The sequence below is a fragment of the Caretta caretta genome, chromosome 11, assembly GCF_965140235.1.
Source record: "Caretta caretta isolate rCarCar2 chromosome 11, rCarCar1.hap1, whole genome shotgun sequence".
In the NCBI taxonomy this organism is placed as follows: domain Eukaryota; kingdom Metazoa; phylum Chordata; order Testudines; family Cheloniidae; genus Caretta; species Caretta caretta.
The window spans coordinates 39,083,366-39,105,293 of NC_134216.1; the positions used below are offsets into that span (position 1 = coordinate 39,083,366).

The 21,928-nt window shown below is 41.4% G+C and overlaps 1 protein-coding gene across 2 annotated transcripts in view; it reads left to right on the forward strand.

Moving 5' to 3' along the window:
* LOC125644979 (uncharacterized) overlaps positions 1–20,141 on the forward strand; it is a 64,793-nt gene extending 44,652 nt beyond the window's left edge. The window contains exons 21-37 of one of the 2 annotated variants that reach the window (XM_048869851.2): positions 616–687; positions 2,717–2,785; positions 2,906–2,974; positions 5,053–5,121; positions 6,318–6,386; positions 8,232–8,300; positions 10,394–10,462; positions 11,433–11,501; positions 12,391–12,471; positions 13,688–13,723; positions 14,163–14,199; positions 14,431–14,988; positions 15,847–16,076; positions 17,139–17,229; positions 17,319–17,411; positions 18,524–18,712; positions 19,214–20,141. In XM_048869851.2, coding sequence (XP_048725808.2) covers positions 616–687; positions 2,717–2,785; positions 2,906–2,974; positions 5,053–5,121; positions 6,318–6,386; positions 8,232–8,300; positions 10,394–10,462; positions 11,433–11,501; positions 12,391–12,471; positions 13,688–13,723; positions 14,163–14,199; positions 14,431–14,988; positions 15,847–16,076; positions 17,139–17,229; positions 17,319–17,411; positions 18,524–18,712; positions 19,214–19,221 — 1,878 coding nt within the window. In that variant the 3' untranslated portion in view covers positions 19,222–20,141. The remainder of the gene's footprint in view (positions 1–615; positions 688–2,716; positions 2,786–2,905; positions 2,975–5,052; positions 5,122–6,317; positions 6,387–8,231; positions 8,301–10,393; positions 10,463–11,432; positions 11,502–12,390; positions 12,472–13,687; positions 13,724–14,162; positions 14,200–14,430; positions 14,989–15,846; positions 16,077–17,138; positions 17,230–17,318; positions 17,412–18,523; positions 18,713–19,213) is intronic. The other variant, XM_075117933.1, reaches the window with a different exon arrangement.
* The last annotated feature ends 1,787 nt before the right edge of the window (positions 20,142–21,928 follow it).

The following is a 21,928-nucleotide window of genomic DNA, read 5'->3' on the forward strand; positions in this document are numbered from 1 at the left end:
TCTCATGTGCAGCAGCTGTAGAATAAGGCCCTTGTTTAGTTCATGGCCCCCTGGGGCAGCAGGTGTAAAACAGGTAGTTTGCCCTGGACCCCACTTTTGAGAGAGGCGTCAGACCAAGTGGTGTTGGGACCCAGCATATGGGGTCATAGCACCGCTCAGGTTTGGCCCAGCAACCCCTTCATCATGACAGAGGAAGAGCCAGGCAAATTTGAGTGAGTGGCATTGCTCTTGTGTGAGGTTGCAACGACTAACTGAAATTTAGCCCACCAACCCTTCTGTCATGATGGAGGGGACACTGGGCCAAACTGAGTGGTGCTGCAACCCTGCATGCCTGGTCATAGCACCCTGAGCAGGGAGCCAGGCCTAGCCCTGTGGGACAGGACCCACACCTATGAGGTGAGAGCAGGGCAGGCTTGCTCTCCAACCTCTCCCCCTGCCTCCCTTCAGTGGTAGTTATTTTTGGAAAGGATGGGAGGAAGCTTAGTTTCAGATTTTGCCCTAGGCCCCAAAAAGACCTGTGTGGCCCTGATTTGATTGATTTTTACAAGAGATTTCAAATGACTTTTTGCTAACCATATTGATAAAATGTAGAATAATGTTTCTTCATTTGTTTAGGGTGATCAAGGTCAGAGAGGTGTACGTGGATTATCGGGACCAACAGGAGTACCTGGACCTGCCGGTGCTAAAGTACTCTTAGTTTTGTACTGTATCTTTATAACTGAGGTCTCAAAGATATAGCTCATCAGTGGTGGAGATGGTGGGGTGAAAAGGCCACTGCCCCCCACCTTTTAAATGGGAGAATACATGTTCCCTCACCCCCAGTTTTGAGATCTTGAACTCAGTCAGGCTCAATTGGAGTGGAGGAGGAGAAGAGGGCCCACACCCTCTCCTTGGCCCGTGACTGAAGCTGGGTGGTGTAATGGCAGATCCTCTTCCCTGCTTGCATGACAGAAAAGCAGTCAGGCCAAATCTGAGTGGGTTACTGGAGACCCCATGCATCAGGCTACAATGCCAGACACTCTCTCAACGTTGGCCCAAATCATGACTAAGGCTAAGATTAGGTCACGGGTATTTTTAGTAAAAGTCATGGACAGGTTATGGGCAATAAACAAAAAGTCACTAAAAATACCCTTAACTACATCTCAGGTGCTGGGGGAGGGTGGGCGCTCCAGCAGACACAGCTGCTCTGGCGGGGTGCTCTGGTGGTCACCGCTACTCCTCGGGGGGAGCGGCCTGTGGTCCTGCTGCTGCTCCTGGGTGGGTGGATGGCCAAGGATCCTGCCGCCGCCGCTGCTTCCAGCGGGAGATGGTCCGGGAGTCCCGCTGCCACTCCTCCTCCAGGCTGGGGGGCGGCCCAGGGTACCACTACTGCGGCTCAGGGGTGGCAGCCTGGAGCGCCGCCACTGTTCCCGGACCACTGCTCCAGGGCAGTGCCCAGGACCAGCTGCCAAGGGCCGCCCAAACAACAGCCAGTGTGGCTGGCTCCAGGGCCACCCCAGCAGCTGCTCTGGCGGCCCTTGGGTCAGTCACACCAGCCACTGCAGCGGCGGAAGTCCCGGAAGGTCACAGAATCCCTGACTTCCATGAAAGACTTGCAGCCTTAATCACGACGGAAGGGTAGCCAAGTCAAATCTGAATGAGTGGTATAGTAACATGGCACATGGGGTTGCAACCCCACTCAAATTTGGCCCATTTTGATTGCTTCTCCTCCTCCACACACTTCTGCAGTCCTTCTGGTACCTTTGATCTGGCTTGTCCTATGCACCAAAAATAACTGAATGCCATGAGCTCTCTCCTGCAAGAGATATGAATGACCACAAAAGTAAATACTCTCAGCACTTAATGCAAAACTCATTTCTTCAACTAAGGATTCGCTCAGTAAGTTCTTTACATATGGGAACGTAACATACCCACTCATATATACACAAACAAACATTTAAAAAACCCTTTGAACTAATCCCACTATTTTTTCTACAGTCTGGGAAAGAAGATGAAGACTGTTGTTATTTCTATGTTTAAATGTTTGGGAAGTACTTGGAATAATACAGTGATGGGGCTGTCATTGTCTCAGTAGGTACATATGAAACGGACAGGGCTTGATTTTCCTCTTATTTACACTGGTTTTGTGTTAATGTAATTTCAGTGACTTTAAGTTACTCCTGATTTACCCCAGTGAGAATGAGAGGAGAATCAAGCCTATCATCTCTAGCAATTTCATGTCCTTCCTTCAGCTTTCTATGAACTCTTCTGATGTTCACAAACACACAAGAGGAGGAAAAATTGAAAAGGGGTAAAATATAGAGAAAAGAACATTTAAGAACTCTAAGTCACATGTATTTAGAGATGGAAATCTTGTATTTTAAGACAAGAAAAGAGGCTGAATTTTTTAGTGTTCAGTTTATTCCAATAGTAAAGCCCATTGAGAGTCTTCCTATTGACTCCAATGTACTTTAGACTGAGCCTGTAGTGCATTAGTATAAGGATCTTCTAAACTTAAATATTGTAAAATGAACTAGAAAAAAGAAAAATCCCATTTTCCGTTGAGGAATCAGTATTATACTGGTAACCAGTATAATTGCACTAGTTAGAACTTGTCATGATCACTTGCAATTTGTTTAATAGAACATTAAAACATCCTTCAAGAAATGTTGCTACCCAGAAACTGCTCAGGCCCACCTCTCATAAAAATCCATTCTACTTTTTTCATTTGCTGTAGGGTGAACCTGGTGGGCCAGGACGTCTTGGAATGCCGGGCCTTCCTGGTCGAGCTATTCTAGGACCAAAGGTAACGTCTGTACTCCAAGCTGCCAAATGTTTATGATCATCAACATATGGAATATATTAAGCATCCATTGTAGAGTATGGTGAGCTAATTAAACCAGGATATATATTTTCTTAATTATAGGGTGACATTGGGTTACCTGGTCCAGCTGGCCCAGTTGGAGAACCAGGAGTTGGGATTCCTGGCGCTAAGGTAAACCCCAAACTGGCAGACTAAAGTAAAAACATAAGAGAACCCAAGGTTGGCCTTACCCTATAAGTTGAAGAGCTGGTAACCTAGGACAGCAAATGCCCTATAACTGTCAGTGTGAATGACTGAAGTAGATTCGCAGAATCCCTCAAGAAAGACCGGCAAAAGACATTTAAAACCATCTTTACTCATCATTTTATAAATAACCATTTGAAAACTTGAAACCAAAATCTCAATTATTGAACATTTTTATTCCTCCAAGCCACAGCGGAGCTTATTCAAGATATTTGGGTTAGGCTGCCTCAATATATTTAATTAAATGTTGGTAAAAATTTTGCTAACAGAAAGTCAAACAAAATAAGTTTATTAACTCTTATTATTCATGTGTTTCTGTCTATCTTTATGGCTCCCATTATTGTATTCTGAACAACTACTAAGTATTTTAAAATAGTTTAAAATAAAAGACAATCTGACATATTTTCTTCACAACTAGTATGAGAAATAGCTTAAGTAGTTTCAAGGATATTGTGTGTGTTTGTTTTTCTGCAGGTATGCATGGGTGGGTGTGTTGTGTTATGAACGTGAGTAACTAATCAAGGGAGAGCTAAGTTTAAAAATCAGTTTTGTTATGAGTTCTGAAAATGATTAAGTCTGTCCTCATTCTTCTCAAGAGAGAGTGTGAGTTCCATAATCTAGGACCTGCTTCTGTGAAAGTTCTATCTTTGGCACTTACAAGCCTCTACGTGTTGATGGACAGTTTAATTGTTCCATAGCTGTTGTAAGAGCCATGACCACAGCGGGAGAGACAACCTCTCAGCTAGCTAGAGTCAATTGCATGGAGAGCTTGAGCTTTCTATGTCCATTGGGAAGCAAGCACAGACAGCAGAGCACCTGGGTGATGACAAAAACTTACGTGCAATTCACATAGGTTGCTGCATTTTCTCCCTGTTGCAGTTTTTTCAGGAGGTGGCTTCATTCCTAAGTATGAGTTACAACAGAATCACCGGCATGGCCAGATCAGAGTCCAACAGTTACCAAAAGGACCACATAGCAGATGCCCTTGAAAGTGTGAGATGATATAGGAGAGGCAAATTATTACAAACACATTCCCTCTTCCCACACCCCTCAGTCTTGCCTAGCTTCATCTTTAGTCAGCTGCTCTTCATTCAGGTGCTATTTTGGCTAGATACCCAGAAAGGTGAGCAGTGGTGCAGTTTACATTTGATGTCAAGGACCCATGAAGTTGGGTGTTATTCCTATTCCTGTTTTTTCAGTTTTTGTTGACTTTGTACCTGTGACAGTCCCTTGAGTACAGTCAGTCAGACTGTTGTTGTCTGTGTCTGTCTTCCACACAGTAACAGGAGAATGAAAAACATTTTAAAATATAAGAAAATGAGATTTTGAAACCACACAAACTTAACAGGGAACTCAGGGGCAGAAGAAATGCATGACAGTACTTTTAAAACATTTTTCTAAACTGACTGGATTTCAAGTTGATGGTTTCCCTTTAAATCCTCCATTTTATCCACAGAAAATGTACAACATATGCAGTGGCAGTGATAACTTCCTCCCACTGTTCTGCTGTAGTTTGGCAGCCTCAGCTGCAGGTACTGTCCCATGCAGTTAGAGGGTAATTCAGTTTCTGTGCCTCTCTGCTGACACTGTCAACAAGGGTGCCAATTTTGGGCCCAGTCCTGGAAGTTGCTGGATGCCCTCAACTCCGACAGGGCCTGGAGCGATGGTATTTGAGATGTGAGCATCGGGAATTGGACTGAGGCCATCAACTCATTCTACATGGGCCACCAAATTGTAACAATGTATGGTAATTACAGAGCCTTTGGACAAGATTTGAACTGGCATTCTAGAACTGAAAGGCCCTGTAAGTCCTCAGAGCCTTTCGGTCCCCTAACTTAAGCCCACTCTTACATCATCAGCCATTGATAAACTGAAATATACAAATAAGAGAGAGCCATTTTCAGTATTTGTTTGCCAAATTCTGCAGACGAGTTTTATTTTTGTGTAAACCTACCTGACCGCTATTGTATGGGCATGCGCTTTAACTATTTTTCTGCTATTATCAGGGTGACCGTGGTCATCCGGGACTACCTGGACCATTTGGGCCAAAGGGAGATGGTTATCCAGGCCCACCTGTGAGTAGACAATTTTTGATATGCCCGTTGTGAATAGATAAACATGACCAGATGAAATTAGCCTCCATGGCTGTTGGACCGCAGGAAGTTTATGGGTCTCCTAGGCTCATCTGCCGTGGAGGCTCATCAAAGTGTTGGGAGTGAAAGGGAAATTTTCCCTCTGGGAAGCATGAGAGTCGAACTCCTTCCAAGGAGCAAAGCCTCTCATTCATTCTGATTACAATCTTCAAGAGATTACAAGTTGGAAATTTCTAATGCCATCACTGATGTTTCAAGCAGTATCCTTAATATCCTAATGCAGGGCTGGTTCTTCCTTTTTGACGTAGCTGATAGAACATCTAGTCAGAGTCAGCCAGGGAAACTGTTTAGAGCTAACTGTGGCGTTATGCCACAGTTCTGAAAATCAGTTCTTGCACAGCTGCAGTACACCAGTGGGAGCTCTGGGAAGCATCGTGCCTCAGGGAACTTCTAGAAAAAGCAGGTACCACATCACCCTTAAAGAGAAAGTAGTGTGCACATTCCTCTGCTGTTGGTCACTTTTGCTGACCTCTGTGGTGGGGTCCTTCTCACCCCTCTCAGCCCCCTTTCTCAGGCTAGGGCTGACAAATGCTTCCCCAGCCACATGAAGAGGGTTCAAAGAGAAGAGGCTCCTTGTATCCTCATCCTCCTTTGCGTATGCATGAGCCAGGCACAGTCTGACCCTTAACCACTTGTATACCTGTAACATGCAGAAACACATACTGCAGGACCTGTCAGTTACATGAGTGATGTGCCAACATTCCAGAGCATAGTGAACATTTATTGTGAAGAGAGCCCAAAGTGTCTAATGATGATGAGTCAGCACTGATCTACATTAAGTTCTCTAATATTTCTAATATTTAAGAATTAAAGAAGTTAAGTGTCAAAATGTTGTCAAGTGAAGTTAGTAAATGTCAAAATACAAATTACTGTCATGTTTTCTGATGCACTTGTGAAATCTGATGCTGGGATTCCTTGCATCTGGCTCATGGTATCAGAGAATCCTGTATCTCCAAACATGCATACAGTTCCCATAGACTTCAGTGCATGCTTTCCTGAAGGTAGAATTGAATGTGTTGTTTACAAAGAGAGAGTGTCCCATAAAAACACAACCCGCATCCCTTTGATGTAGCCTCAGATTAGATTAATAGTCTGTCTGTGTGTGCCTTCCATGTTAGGGACTTCCAGGTCTTCCAGGAGCTCCTGGTGAACAAGGCCCCGAAGGATTTGGATCACCAGGACCTAAGGTACAGGCCACTAAACTCAAATATAAAGCAAATTCTCATTTACATAGATATTGTTTCCTTCAGATGGGTTATATTCAAAGTACAGTCAGGTCTGTTAAACCCAGATTTGGTTTATTCATTAGTATCTAAAATATTATCCCTTTCAGAGACTTCTAGTGCATGGAGAAAAGATGTGCTTTTTTCATATATTATTGCATATATTCCTCTGTATTTTTCAAAAATATATCAGTTATCAGATATATATCAGAGATCAAACATACTTAATATTAAACACAATCATGGCCTAAGGACTTTTCGTTTTCTCTTCAGAGGACACTTACAACCTGTTTAGAATAGAAATAATAATTAGCCTAATGAAAATCTCATGCAGCTTTCCTGAGAGATACTAGTAAACACTAATGAATATTCCATGGTCACATTATTGAAGGGCTATGGACTACGTACACAAATGGAAGTAGCTCAAAGGAATCTACAAAATTTAGGGAGAACCCAGATTCTGCTTCAGTTGAAATAAATGGCAAAACTCCCACTGATTCCAATAGGAGCCTGATCAGATCTATAATTAACAAATATGTGTAGCACTGATATATGCTTTAGGTATGGTGCAATATCACCATAAATGTAATTGCCCTTTAATGGTGCACTGTGGTACATTTGTTATGTGCTGTGTTTCATTCTTTCATTCAAACTTTGCTTCAGAACTCAGTTATCCCTCTCTCTCCAATGACTAGTGAGTGTACAGAGCATAATGGGATATCACTTCCCTCTCCTATGAAGGTCACCTAGATGTACTGACAATTGTTTATATAAATAAAAAGGAGCTGCAAGCTGATTTGAATTATACAAGTACTTTGATGGGATTTCTACAGTTTTATCACATTTTATATCTCTTGACATAAAACTCCCTCCCAACATAACCAGAATACTGTCTGCCCCAGGCCCCTGAGGGGTAAAGAGTAACACCAAACAGCAACTAAATAACATGCAGTCCAATTCAACTCCCCTGAGAGTCAAAGGAATGACTCCCATTGGCTCAAACCCCTGGTTACTATATAATAAGAGTACTGAAATTATAGTGATGTTATGGCAAAGGCCATTTGCACCAGCTAAGAGGAGCTAGTCTTTTGTTCTTCAGTCAAATTGGACAACTTGCCAGTGCTCATTCCTAGTTTAATACATTTTCTTTGACCCAACCTGTCCTGCTCTTTAATTAGACTTGTTCAGACATGTGCTTTGGTGTTTAGCTAATTCCCCTATTTCCTTTTGTCCCCCATTGAGCACTGCAGACAATGGAAATCATAAAAACAAGTGAAACTCTGGTATTCACTCAGGAGCAGATGTAGCTTCCCAATTCAATGAGTGCACTATACTAAACTATACTATAAATTTGGTGTGGAGCCCAAAAGCATAGGCTAGTGTCTTCTGCCTCTCAGGATGGACCCAACTCCCCACTCTGGGCATTGTGATCTGGCACAAAGGGTCACTTGGGCAACCATCAACCTGAGTGGCACCAGATCACAATGATGACAGTGGGCTCCCAGTCCCACAGGACAGAAAACATCGCTGTGGGATGAGTGCAGGGTGGGTTCACGCTCCAACCCCCCTCGGCTCCCTACCTCCACGTCTCCCCCTGCACTAGTGGAAGAAGTATATATTTGCCTAGGGTCCAGTCAAAATGATACTCCTTCGTGATGTTTCAATATAAATACCTATTAATGGAGTATATAAAACAATCAGTGTTTTTGTATCCTTGGTTTCATGATTTCTGTGCGTGCAACTGAACCCATAAACCCATGAAGCCATGCCTGAATTCAGTATGTGGTTTTTACAAGTATCAATTTTCAGGGTGAACCAGGTGTTCGAGGACCAGTTGGTCTCCCAGGTCCTCCAGGAGAGGGCCTTCCAGGACCAAAAGTAAGTCAATTAAACAGTTTTGTCTCACTTCATCAACAATTTTATAAAAAAAGAAATGTTTAATATACAAATATAATATAAATACTTGTACATACACACGCGCACACACACACACTGCAGTACTTTCTGTTCTCATGCTACTCTAGAAACAACTGGTCCCATGAGTAAGATAGAAGGGGGAGTCAGTGTCCCCATTTTGCAGATGGGAAAACCGAGATAAAGTAGTTAAGTGACTCACCCAGGCCAAGTGCTATTTTGTTTCGTACTATGCACAGAAAAAAGGAAATTTGTTAATTTAGTGATTGAGATCTGTCCAAGAAGTGTCACTTTTTCCAAACTTACTATGGGAAGGATCCTGCCTCCCTACAATCCCCAGCCACGAAACCCTTGAATGTAACAGTATTGCTTACACCAGGGTAGGAGGCAACGAGCCTGCAAACTGGTTTTGTATTGCCTGTACATTGCAGAGTAATGCTCCCAGAGGTTCAATCCATGTTAGCATGGTGGACAGGGTCTTGGCCAAGGGATCTGTGACTACACTGATCAAATGGTACACAGTTATAGGGATAGGTATGTCTGTCGCAGAAGCTAATGCAGCCAGAGGCTGCAGTAGCAACCACAGAGCAGCCACAGCCTGTAGACTGGGTACAGGATTGGGCCTGTAAGTGGGATCCACTGTGTGGTTAGACCCTTACAAATGATTAAAACAAAAGTTATGCACATAGAGATCAAAGAAGTAACCAGCACATTTTGTGTTTCGAAGTCTATTTCTTTTCAAATTTTGACCAACAGATCTAGTGAGAATTATTAGAGCTATATTTATATAAAATTCATGAATGTTAAAATGTGTTGGTTGCAGTTATTTTCATGTGAATAACACAGAAAATCCATTAAAAATGAAACGTTTATAAATAGGCAACAAAGTACCATTTATTTGCTTTGCCATATAATTAGTGCATGTGTCTTGCGGTGTTTTAAAATGAATTTAGTGTTGGTGGAAGGTGCTATATTGGAAATTCTAGTTCTTTATCCACAGGGCAGTCTTCTCCCCACTGCCTCACCAACGTGCTGCATCCTTTCACTGGAGAGCTCACCTCTAAGGGTGAGAGTGATTCACTGTCAGTGCCCAGTTAGTCCTTAATGAGCTTTCTGAAAGCTGAACCATATTACAGCCATTAGTTATCTGATAACATTTGAAAAACAAATATCTCCTTATTGTCTCTCTGATGAATTGTGGCCATGGTACTTCTAGGACAGGGGTGGGCAAACTTTTTGGCCCAAGGGCCACATCTGAGTATGGAAATTGTGTGGCAGGACATGAGTGCTCACAAAATTGGGGGTTGGAGTGTGGGAGTGGGTGAGGGCTCCGGCTGGGGGTGCAGGCTCTGGGGTGGGGCCAGAAATGAGGAGTCCAGGGTGCGGGAGGGGGCTCTGGGCTGGGGCAGGGGGTTGGGGGGTATGGGGGTGTGCAGGGTCTGGGCTGGGGCTGGGAATGAGGTGTTGGGGGTGCAGGAGGGTGCTCTGGGCTGGGACCGAGGGGTTCAGAGGGCGGGAGGAGGATTAGGCTGGGACAGGAGGTTGGGGCATGGGAGTGGGTTAGGGGTTCAGGCTCCAGATGGCACTTACCTCAAGCAGCTCCCGGAAGCAGCAGCATGTCCCCTCTGACTCCTACGCAGAGGCAGGGCCAGGTGGGTCTGCGCGCTGCCCCATCCACAGGTGCCGCCCCTGCAGCTCCCACTGGTCATGGTTCCCGACCAATGGGAGCTGCGGAGGCAGTGTTTGGGGCAGGGAAGCATGAAGACCTCTGGCTGCCCCTACATGTAGGAGCAGAAGGGAGGACATGCCGCTGCTTCCAGGAACTGTGCAAAGTCATGGCATGCGCACAGCAGGGCAAGTCCCCGACCCCACTCACCGGCTGGAGCTCGAGGACTGGATTAAAAAGATTTAAGGGCCGGATGTGGCCCCCGGGCCGTAGTTTGCCCACCCCTGTTCTAGGTGGACATCACATGTTATTGAGGAGTAACATGAAATTGTGTGATATGTTTGTTTTATTAGGTACTGTATTTAACATGTGTGGGTTTTTCTCCATTTAGGGAAATGTAGGACGGCAAGGGTCCCCAGGCCTCCAGGGACCTCCAGGTGAAGGTATTCAGGGATCTAAGGTATAAAGACTCACTGACTTCAGTACTCATACGTAACTCAGGGGAGAACCTGACCATCACAATATAAAGGAATTGAGAAACAGATTGCCTGTTTTTATTGCGTAGGGGTGGGTATTTGTTTCCTGTTTTGCTTTTTTTTTTAATACCCTGGTTGGCTAAGGGGCTGAAGGTGGAGACTGAAAAGAGTAACATGAGCATCAACAGTGACTGTCCTCTAGATTAACAGCAAGGCCAAGGGGAGGTGGCCCAGGAGTTTCCAGGACAGATAGGTTCTAGTCTCAAATATAGTTAGCCTTGCAAGAGGGCACCAAAAAACAAGGCCATGTTTCCCTGTTCCTTTTCTTTCAATCCCTGTGATGCACACTTGTGCCAAGCTTGGAGTAGTTCAATTAACTGTCAGATGGGAAGGAGAAGGTGCAGCACTGAGTCTAGATGTCATGCTCCTCTTCTCCTATAATTGGTACTTTTACACTGTGAAGGGATGCATCAGTGGAGAGTGATGATTCAGACCAAAGGGATGGGAGAGAGGAATGAGTGGGAGAGACACAGAAGATGGAAAAAGAAACAGAAAAAGCCAATTTTATTTTAAAATATTAAGAAGGAAAGCAGGCGTGTATATGTGGCTGGCATGTACAGCCCTTATTCACCCTGGTGAGAACTTGCTCCTATGAGAAGGTCCCATTCACTTTAATTTGTCTATTTACACAAATAGGTGCTCAGCAGGGCGAATGAGGGATTCACAAGCTGGCCCTTCTAAGGGTTGGAGACAGGAAGCTCAAAAATATTCTTGATGGGACGCAAGGAAAGCATATGTCAAAAATATATCTGCATAAAGAAATCTACATGACCTGTGATATTGTTCAGTATATTCATTAAAATTTAGCTTGAAACAATTTTGCTGTGAACATTTAACATTAATATATGATGAATGGTCATCAAGTGTTAACATTTCTAACTGAAATATCATTAGGGTGAGCAAGGAATTCAAGGAATGCCAGGACCTCGGGGGCCTCCTGGGGAAGGACTACTTGGACCAAAGGTACAGTATATAAATGAAAGATAATGTCTGGTGCCCAGTTCTCCCTTTGAAGTCAACATACTGGAGTCAACTCCGAGTGGAGTTACTTCTATTCTGGGGAGAAAGGCTAGGGGATGAGAATTTGTAGGGCAATTATGTAATAGAGAATATAGTTAGAGATGAGGAAAATAAGTAAACCGTATTCCAGATGTCATATTTTATCTTGCCATACTATAGTCTGATTAGGTGCAGTGGTATGCAGAACTTTTTAAATTGAGTTTTTACTAATGTGGCAGCAGATTGCTCCGTTTGCCATCTAGTTCAGTGGAGCCTGCTCCTTGGAGTTTCTACTCTGTCTGATAGAGTATGTCTTCTTTTCATTATCATGCACGCCTCTTAAAAAGTGAGCCAATGAGAAATTCACAGTAGAAAGCCAGCATTTCAACTCCAGTATTTTCTTCCCTCACAGATATTATTAATCTGATTACATCTTACACAAGTCAGAGTGCAAGAAAGCAATAAAAAGCTTTATCTGAGTTTAGTACAATTTAAAGGTACTGTTGTAACTAACGCTGGGCTTGATCCTGCAAGGTGCTGAACACCTCATTGTAAAGTGCTCAGTGACTCCTCTTATGGTCAGTGGGATTTGGGAACATCCAGCCCCCCACAGGATCAGGCCTTCAGTTTAATATTTTATAAAGTACCTTTCACAATATTACAATTTAAATATATTTTGAAATATGACATGTAGAACTTATTACAATAAAAAGCAACAGAACTTTGGTAGAATAGTTTTTAGTCCTTTCCACCAGCTGCACAGGGTTTCCACAATGACAGCTAGATATAAAATGAAAAGTTTAACTGAAAGATGTGACTTACAGCTATTGTCTAACTAATGCATCATTCCAAGGGTGATCGCGGTGCTGCAGGTGAAAGGGGAAGAAAAGGAGAAAAAGGCAACATGGGTGATCCTGGTTTGTTCGGAGAACCTGTGAGTTCCTACAATTCATCAATGAGTTTGTTGTAACAAATTTTAAACACCCTAAGTATATGACTGCATAAAGTGTTTTCATCACTATTTAACTGCAAATAATCTGAAATGCTTATGAAAAAGTCAAACTATGCAAGGATTTTAAAGACAGAATTCCTTATAACATAAACATTCCCTTGCTCAGTGAGAGTCCAGAGGTCAAAACAATAGGTGCAGCTTCTTCCTTAGAGAAGTGAAAGTCAATCAACTTAAAAAGAAAAGGAGTACTAGTGGCACCTTAGAGACTAACCAATTTATTTGAGCATAAGCTTTTGTGAGCTACAGCTCACTTATGCATCCAATGAAGTGAGCTGTAGCTCACGAAATCTTATGCTCAAATAAATTGGTTAGTCTCTAAGGTGCCACAAGTACTCCTTTTCTTTTTCGAATACAGACTAACACGGCTGCTACTCTGAAACCGATCCACTTAAAGGTACACAACCACATAGTTCTGTTCTAAAGTCAAATTTAACTGTCAATCAACCCTTTCCATAAAAGAGAAATGATTAAGTGGGGGCATGTGTGTATGGAAAGGAATACTGATGGAGAGAGACCCAAATAATCATCACAGCAAGGAGTGGAGAGAGAGAGATGGGAAAAGCCTGATGACCAACTCCTCCTCTGCCATTTGCTTCTTGTTTAGTGGGCTTTGTTTGTGTTTTGTTTCATTTTTTTAAATAAAACTGCCCCAGCCCTTAACCCTGGTATTGAGCCTATCATTGTCTACTTGTGCACTCAAAGGGGAATTATGGCAATCCTAGAGTTCTTGCAGCTACTCCTATAGTAGCAGGTTGGAAGACACAATGTTCTGGGAACTGGCACTTGCAGAGCATGGCAGGCAGGTAATAATTTGCATGAGTTTTCCCTTCCCTCCATAGATGGTAACTCATAGTCCTGCAGCTGGAGGTTTGGGGTCTTCTGGTCTTCATAGCATTTTGATCATTCTTCTAACTAGACTCCAATTACAGCTGCAGTCTCACAAGACTTGTACTGCCCAGAAGGCTGTAGATATTTTGTGTCGGACTGAGCCCTAATATTTTAACTATACATTTTTATAGAAAAGAGAGTTCTTATTATCTAAATATTATATAATTACAAGGCTGATAAAATAATGGTTCACATTACAGCAATGGTTACTAATTAATTGCTAATAGCTAAATTATGGTCTTCATTGCAGGGCAGTACTGGACCCAAGGGAGAGCAAGGCCTAACAGTAAGCAAATCCTGTTGTAAATTCCATTAATGCAAGATACAAATTAAATGCAAGATGTTATGAGTTAATGAATCACAGGGGAATTATAATTTGGAATGTTTCCTGATTGAGTCTTACATTGAGAAAAAAATTTAAGAAGTCTCGCAACTGGCTATATTATCCACATTTAAGAAACAATACAAAAGGTGCCTGACTTAAGTCCCATTGACTTCAATGGGACTTAAACACTCCTGTAAGAGTTTTGCTGAATTGGGGCCCCGATGCAGTTCAGGCTCAGCAGAGGCATAATTAAGCTCACAGCATGAAAGACTATGGCATTTTTTATCAGAACAAATATCTGAAATTAAATGATTGGCAAGGACAATATTATAGGTCATCTGAAAGTGTACAATTGTCAAATAATGTGCTATTTGTTATTTTCTATTATTTTCGTACTTAGAGAGAAGATATAATTAAGTTAATTAAAGAGATATGTGGTAAGTGTTCAATCAACCTTACATTTCAGATCCTGTTTATTAATTTACTTTTACCTTCTCCTCTTCCACCATGAGTACAGAATAAAGTTAACATTGCATAGCCAGTATATGGTAATATATTAAGCTCTACTCAAGCTATAATGGAAGTAATATCCATTATAAACAAACAAGACTAAGTATAGTAATAAATTCAGAACTAATCATGATTTGATTTTTATTCTTCCTCTACAGGCTGTGGTATTAAATGTAAGGAAATACCTATGGAGCTTGTGTTTGTGATTGACAGCTCTGAAAGTGTGGGACCAGAAAATTTTGAGATAATTAAAGACTTTGTCACTGCATTAGTGGATAGAGTAACTGTAGGCAGAAATGCTACCAGAATTGGTCTTGTACTCTACAGTTTAGAGGTTCGGCTAGAATTTGGACTTAACAGGTACTCAACCCAACAGGACGTGAAACAAGCAATTAGAAAAATGCTGTATATGGGGGAAGGTACATACACAGCAACTGCTATCCGTAAAGCAACACAGGAAGGATTTTTTGGTGCTCGAACTGGTGTGCGAAAAGTAGCTATAGTATTAACAGATGGACAGGCAGATAAGAGAGAGGCTGTTAAATTGGATATCGCTGTCCGAGAGGCCCATGCAACCAACATTGAAATGTATGCAATAGGAATTGTAAATACTTCAGATCCAACACAAGTTGAATTCTTGCGTGAATTAAATCTGATCGCATCAGATCCTGACAGAGAACATATGTATCTCATTGATGATTTTAATACTCTTCCAGGTGAGTGCATTTTGTTTTAATTGTGTTAAATATTTGTAAATTAATCCAGAGCATGCTAAACTCGTCCAGTGGAAAGAATGGCTTGTTTTTCTTTCTGTGTAAACTTCCAGAGATCTTGGCCTAGATTCTGAGCTATACTGGGTGCATCTTATGGGATGGGGTGCAGTAGTTTCTGAGGCTGGTAAAGGAGTGGTCCAACACATAGCATAAATTAGAGCAGTCTTTGGGCTGCTTTAATTTACACTAGGCTGCACATGTCCAAATGGAATCATTCTGGCAGCTGGGAATTGCAGAAGCACTGAGATGGTCCAGTGACATCAGCTATGCCAAAGGGCTGGGCAGAGGTAAGGTATTGAGCTTCTACATTGGCTCAATGCCAGCCACGGGTTCCACTTACAAAATGGGAATTCCCAAATAGGTAATTAAGCAAGGCGTCCAGCTGATTTGCACCACTGGCCTAATGCAAAGCATCCAGAGCAGGGAGCCAGAATCTGGCTCACTGAGCCAACTCCTGATTTCTTATTCTCTTCCATGGGATTAATTACATGACAAAGGCAAGCAGGATTTGGCCTATTATGAGGTAATGACTAAGAGATATTTTAAGAGATTCAGGGGCTTGTATAAGCACAGTTGGCTGAGTTTAGAGACACAGATCTTGTTTTATGCCACAATGTGCCATGCACACTGGAGTACAAGTAATGGAGGTCTGAGGGAGCTGGAAGACTTATGACAAATAGTCCAGAGGGGTTGTCTGTATTATTTATTATTATTAATTAATAATTATTATTGCATGTAAATAACCTTATTTCCTGATTGACTCTCTACTTCCATAAATAATGCTGTTCTCTCTTCTTTAAGCTTTGGAGTCCAAATTAGTAAACCAGTTTTGTGAAGACGAGCATGGTGCCTTAATATATAATCGTATTGGAAATGGTGCAAGCATAAGTGGACCATCTATCCATTCATTGTCTTCCGGTTCTTCACATTACTTACTTCACAGCATCAATAATGTTAATGGACAATCAGTTTCATCAGACAGGCATGGAACATCTGTGAGAGAAAGCAAGCTTTCTCAACCATTAGTTCCGGTATAAAAATGCATCATTTATTTTAATAACCAACTGGCTTCTTTGTACTTCCTTGTCTGCTTTCTGCTACTGATGCAGTACATCAGGTTTTTTTCCCCCTAGTTCCCTCTACTGATTGAGCTTCTGGAGTTTCTCCTTTACCTCACTGGGAATTCTGAGAGCTACATCTTGTGAATGCTAGTTCTGATGCAGCATGTGTGCAGTTAACTAACAATAGTAACAATATCCATGAAGAGACAAGGATTATTACAAACATGTTTTATAATAATATATTTGTGCTGTAATATAAAGAATGAGATATTGAAAGGGCAGTTATACTCTGAAAAGAAACTCTAAGAAGTGGTTTCAGAGTAGCAGCCGTGTTAGTCTGTATCCGCAAAAAGAAAAGGCGGACTTGTGGCACCTTAGAGATTAACAAATTTATTTGAGCATAAGCTTTCGTGAGCTACAGCATCTGATGAAGTGAGCTATAGCTCACAAAAGCTTATGCTCAAATAAATTCGTTAGTCTAAGGTGCCACAAGTACTCCTTTTCTTTTTTCTAAGAAGTGGCATTTCTACTCTATGATTCTATATTATATTTTTGCTGATTACAGAATTTTGAAGAGCCAAAACCACAAACCTGTCCTGAGATGAGAGTCAAACTGTTTTCTTTGGGCTCATGCATCACCACCAGACACCAATATTCCCCACCAAAATTTAGTTAACAATTCTCTGGCTTATGCATGATCCAGAATAGAATACAGTTCACTCTCGCATATTACTACAAACTTAGCTAATCGGAGAAAAAATAACTTATTTTTGTCAGAAAAATAAACAGATTTAACTTTGAATTTGCATAGGGACCTAATCAGGATACTAAAATGGTGCCACTTTTCGTCACTCTTGGTACCTTAACAACACTTTAAGAAACAGCATTGATGGTTCCCAAATAGAATCCCATCTAGTCCTAGGCTCAAAAATTAGAGTTACTTGTGGATTCTTCAGGAGCCCACCTCACTTTTAGGGACACGGTTAACCTAAAAGTATTTTAAAATTAAAGAAAATGAAACATTTGTTTCAGACCAAAGAATCATCTGTGACAGTTTATGAAGACCATGAAGAGGAGGCTGAGGAAGATGGGCAGTCACCCTTGCCTTCAGTGAACACCAGAGGTATTTTCACTATCATCTTGCTTCTTACTATTTCGTGTCCTAATTCTTCTAGGCCAGACAAAAAACAATTATTTTTTCTTCACTTGCAGTAGTGGTATCATCACTGCCATCATCACTGCCAGACAAAATGCTGTCACCATCTCTTTCATCAGCTTCCTCTGTGTTGCTTACACCCAGACCAGGTTATATATTATACTCAACTTTTAATTTTGATTACTTGAACATTAACCTTTATTAAAGATCCTAAATCAAAGTTATGTCTTCAGGACTAACTCATTTCCTAGGTTTGGTAAAGCTATGATGGGAAGGAGGGACCATTTTAGGATTTAGAGTGGACTCAGTCCCATTGCTTCTCCAGCATCTTCGTCCAACATGCCCTGCCTTCCCCAACAGCCAGGACCAGCTGCTTCCCTCATGCTGTGAACAGAAACAGAGGCCAGGATCAGAAAAAATCTGAGGGAAGGTCTGCTCTAGATGTGGGTGATTCCCAGTACAAGGGGGCATACTTTCACTAGCTTTCATCGAGCTAGCGTGCTAAAAATAGAATGTAGCTGTGGCAGCATGAGCTGCAGGACAGAGACCCCCAATACATACCCATCAGAGATGCTAGGCACATACTCAGGGCACCTAACCCATCCCACAGCTCACACTGCTGCGGCTACGTTCTTTTATCATTGATTTATTTTGCTTATCAGCTCTTCTGTTATGTGCAGCACTTGATTACCACCTATTGCCATTAGAAGTGAAGTGTGCACATCTTAGAAAAAACACTGAGTACAATTTCTGATTCTAATAACTATTCTAATGCGAGGGCTCCAATACCACAGTGATGGATGCTGTACCTGAACTTAGATGGACTATGTATTGTAGGTAGTTAACATAAGGGTTTTAGAACCAGAAGCTTTCACACACAGTACCAATGCAAGAATACTGTATATACTTCCTAGATCTTTAGCCTATCAGTCTTTTCTCCCTCTTCGCTGCTGGTAAGATTGACTGCTGACAGTTAGCTTCCAAAATTGTCAGACTGTTTCCAAACTTTTTTTTTATAGAATAATAATTTTATAGTACAATATTTCGAATTATAATATTTATGATTTATGAAGGTGCCTGTCTAATAAAGGTGCACATTTAATTAGGCTTCCAAATTTCAACTAAAATATTTAAAAATTTCAACTGAAACTTTACATTGCTCTATCACTTTGGCAGCAATAAAACAGTTTAAAAGGCACAAACATTGAGATGTAAGTTATTTTCACATGCTGACAGCTCTTTTTATCCTTTGTTTTTTAAGAAAATATCCTGGATCCACGATGTAAATTGAGATTAGATCAAGGGTCATGTCGTGTGTATATAATAAAATGGTACTATGATAAACAAGCCAATGCCTGTGCTCAGTTTTGGTATGGCGGTTGTGATGGAAATGCAAATCGCTTTGATGCTGAAGATGAATGTAAAAAGGCCTGTGTATTTTATTCTGGAGGTAAGTCTGTATACATTTTTCTACATTAAGAACTAGTATTTTATGTGATTCCCTAGTATGGTTAATTATCTGGTATCCTATATTACATACCAAAAAAAGTTAAAGAATGTTATTAACATAAAGTCAAACATTCAAAAGGTAGAAAATGCCTAAATTAAGGCTGCCTGTGCAACCTTAATGTTGCCCCCTTGTGCATAAGCAAAATGATACAGGCTTTAATTACATGACAACATACTATTTTTTTCTATAGGACCATATTCAGAGGTACATAGAATGTAAGCTTTCTGGGCAAGGATTACCTTTTCACTACAAATCTGTACAGCACATAGCACAATGGGATGCTGATCCTTGAGTGGGGTCCCTAAGTGCTACTGTTACTCAAATTATAAAATAATAAGAGTAGGCAAATTTAAGTTGTACATATGGCTTGGCTTAAGTAACATTTTTTGTGTGTAAGTCTCTGAACAGTATAATTATGTACTTTCTTCTCCTCTGTTACAGAAGACTAAAGTTTGATTTGAATTCTGCAACAAAGACGACTTCTTTTTTTTAAGTAAAAACTGAAAGTTTTACCCAAGTGCTGTTTTTACACTTGTAAAGTATTTTGATATAATACTTAAATAAATCACTGTACATCAACTTACAATTTGAAAGCAAATACTACTCAGGGGTTATCATCACCTATGTCTGTCAACTTGCTATCTATCAATATTAGAGCTTCAACGAGAAGGACAAATATTTTAAGAGAAAGTGGCATAGAGGATTCTTGGGGTTATTTTCCTAGCTCTACCAATTAACAGTTCCATGATCTTGGGAAAGTCACATATGTCCTCTATGTTTCAATCCACCCATTTGTAAAATGAAAGACTGTAATATTGCTCCCTTATGGGGAGGGTCTGACGCATAAGTAATTTATGTTTACAAAGTACTTTTAAGATCACTATGAAAGTCACTGTATACATGCAAAATATTATATTTGTAACTATACAAAAACATTGTACTTCTGATGTAAAGACTTTTTCTTTAGTTTCTGTTGGCTAGTAAGATACAAGAGGAATCTATTTAATAATGCCTAGAAACATATGTGACTGATTATAACTGTAACTGGCATTGCTAAAATAGATCAATTCAGTCGTAAAGTAGTTTTTATTTTTTAAAGTATTGTTTCTGAAGGCAGTGTTTGATTTTTAAATGCATTTTAATATTCTAACCTCAACATTTTTTTAAAACTCGTTTAACTTATGTTCAGAAGAACAACTGCAGCATAGGCCTGACAATAACAAGCCATTTTGCATTCCTGTTTAAGTCAGCGCCCATCTGCATTGCTGCATTTATGTGCATGCATAACAGTATCTGATGTATTTTGTATTAATCAAATTCTATACTACAAAGCTTGTTTGTAATAAAATTTATTTTGTTTTTACTGCCAGTAGAGAGAATTACTGCCAGTAGAGAATAGCAGCTTTGCAAAACTAAACATCTGTCTTGATATGATATTTAACAATCGCACAGGGTTTAGGTTAACACCTGCAGTTTTACATGTTCCTGCTGTAGTCACTGGAAGTACTGCTACTGACTTTAACAGGATTGAACCTTCTAGGTTATGCTTGCCACTCATATACACGCTGCCAATCACTGCACATCTGGGGTTTTATATAAATATCTGCAACAATAAATCCAGAATATCAACAAAATTTACAGCAGATATGAGATAACAATTCACCCTTATGGAATATACTGCATTTCCTACATGTAATCAGTGAGGACTTTCATTAAATACTTACTCCTAAATATTCTAAGAGAACTAGATAGCTCATTACTAAGATTAAGATTCTGTCATGGGTATTTTTAGTAAAAGTCAGGGACAGGTCCCGGGCAATAAACAAAAATTCACGGAAGCCCGCAACCTGTCTGTGATTTTTACTAAAAATACACGTGGGGAGGAGTAACAGTCGGAGTGCTTCAGGCCTGCTACTGCACCAGGGGCTGATTGCTGATGCTCCAGCCCCAGGGGGAATGACCCAACCCTGGCCACTGCTTCAGCCCTGGAGCTGCTGCTCTTGCGGGAGCTGCTCCAGCAGACCCGGGGCCACTGCTCCAGCAGCCTCGGGGCTGACCACTGCCTGCTGCTGCAGTGGCCCCAGGGCTGATAGCTGCTCCAGCCCTGTCACTGTGGAAGAAGTCACGGAATCTGACCTCTGTGACAGAATCATAGCCTTACTCTTTACTAACCCTGCAAGCCAAAGTGCATTATATCTTTAGAGCAAGCTGATTCCAGACCAGCCAGTATATCGATACTATCTGACAATTCTTCAATGGCCTACATGACCTGAGTTGCTGGTTTTACTTCAGTTCCAAATACAGAGCTGACCATATTACAAAACCTAACACCAGTATTTGTACCTTCATTGGCAGTCTTAACAGAGAAACCAAGAAACAATCTATTGTCTTACCTACAGAGGTGATCCCTGCAGAATACAGATGAAGAAACTAGAAGTGCTGTTGTGTTATAACTGATCTATAAAGAGACTATATATTGACTTTAGCAAAGCTTTTGATACAGTCTCCCACAGTATTCTTGCCAGCAAGTTAAAAAAGTATAGATTGGATGAATGGACTGTAAGGTGGATAGAAAGCTGGCTAGATTGTTGGGCTCAAAGGGTAGTGATCAACAGCTCAATGTCTAGTTGGCAGCCAGTATCAAGCGGAGTGCCCCAGGGGGCCGGTTTTGTTCAACATCTTTATTAATGATCTGGACGACGGGATAGATCACACCGTCAGCAAGTTCGCGGATGACACTAAGCTGGGGGGAGAGGTAGATACGCTAGAGGGTAGGGGCAGGGATAGGGTCCAGAGTGACGTAGACAAATTGTAGGATTGGGCCAAAAGAAATCTGATGAGGTTCAACAAGGACAAGTGCAGAGTCCTGGACTTAGGATGGAAGAATTCCATGCATGGCTACAGGCTGGGGACCAACTGGCTAAGCAGCAGTTCTGCAGAAAAGGACCTGGGGATTATAGTGGTTGAGAAGCTGGATATGAGTCAGCAGTGTGCCCTTGTTGCCAAGAAGGCTAACAGCATATTGGGCTGCATTAGTAGGAGCATTGCCAGCAGATTGAGGTGATTATTCCCCTCTATTCGGCACTGGTGAGGCCACACCTGGAGTATTGCATCCAGTTTTGGGACCCCACTACAGAAAGGATGTGGACAAATTGG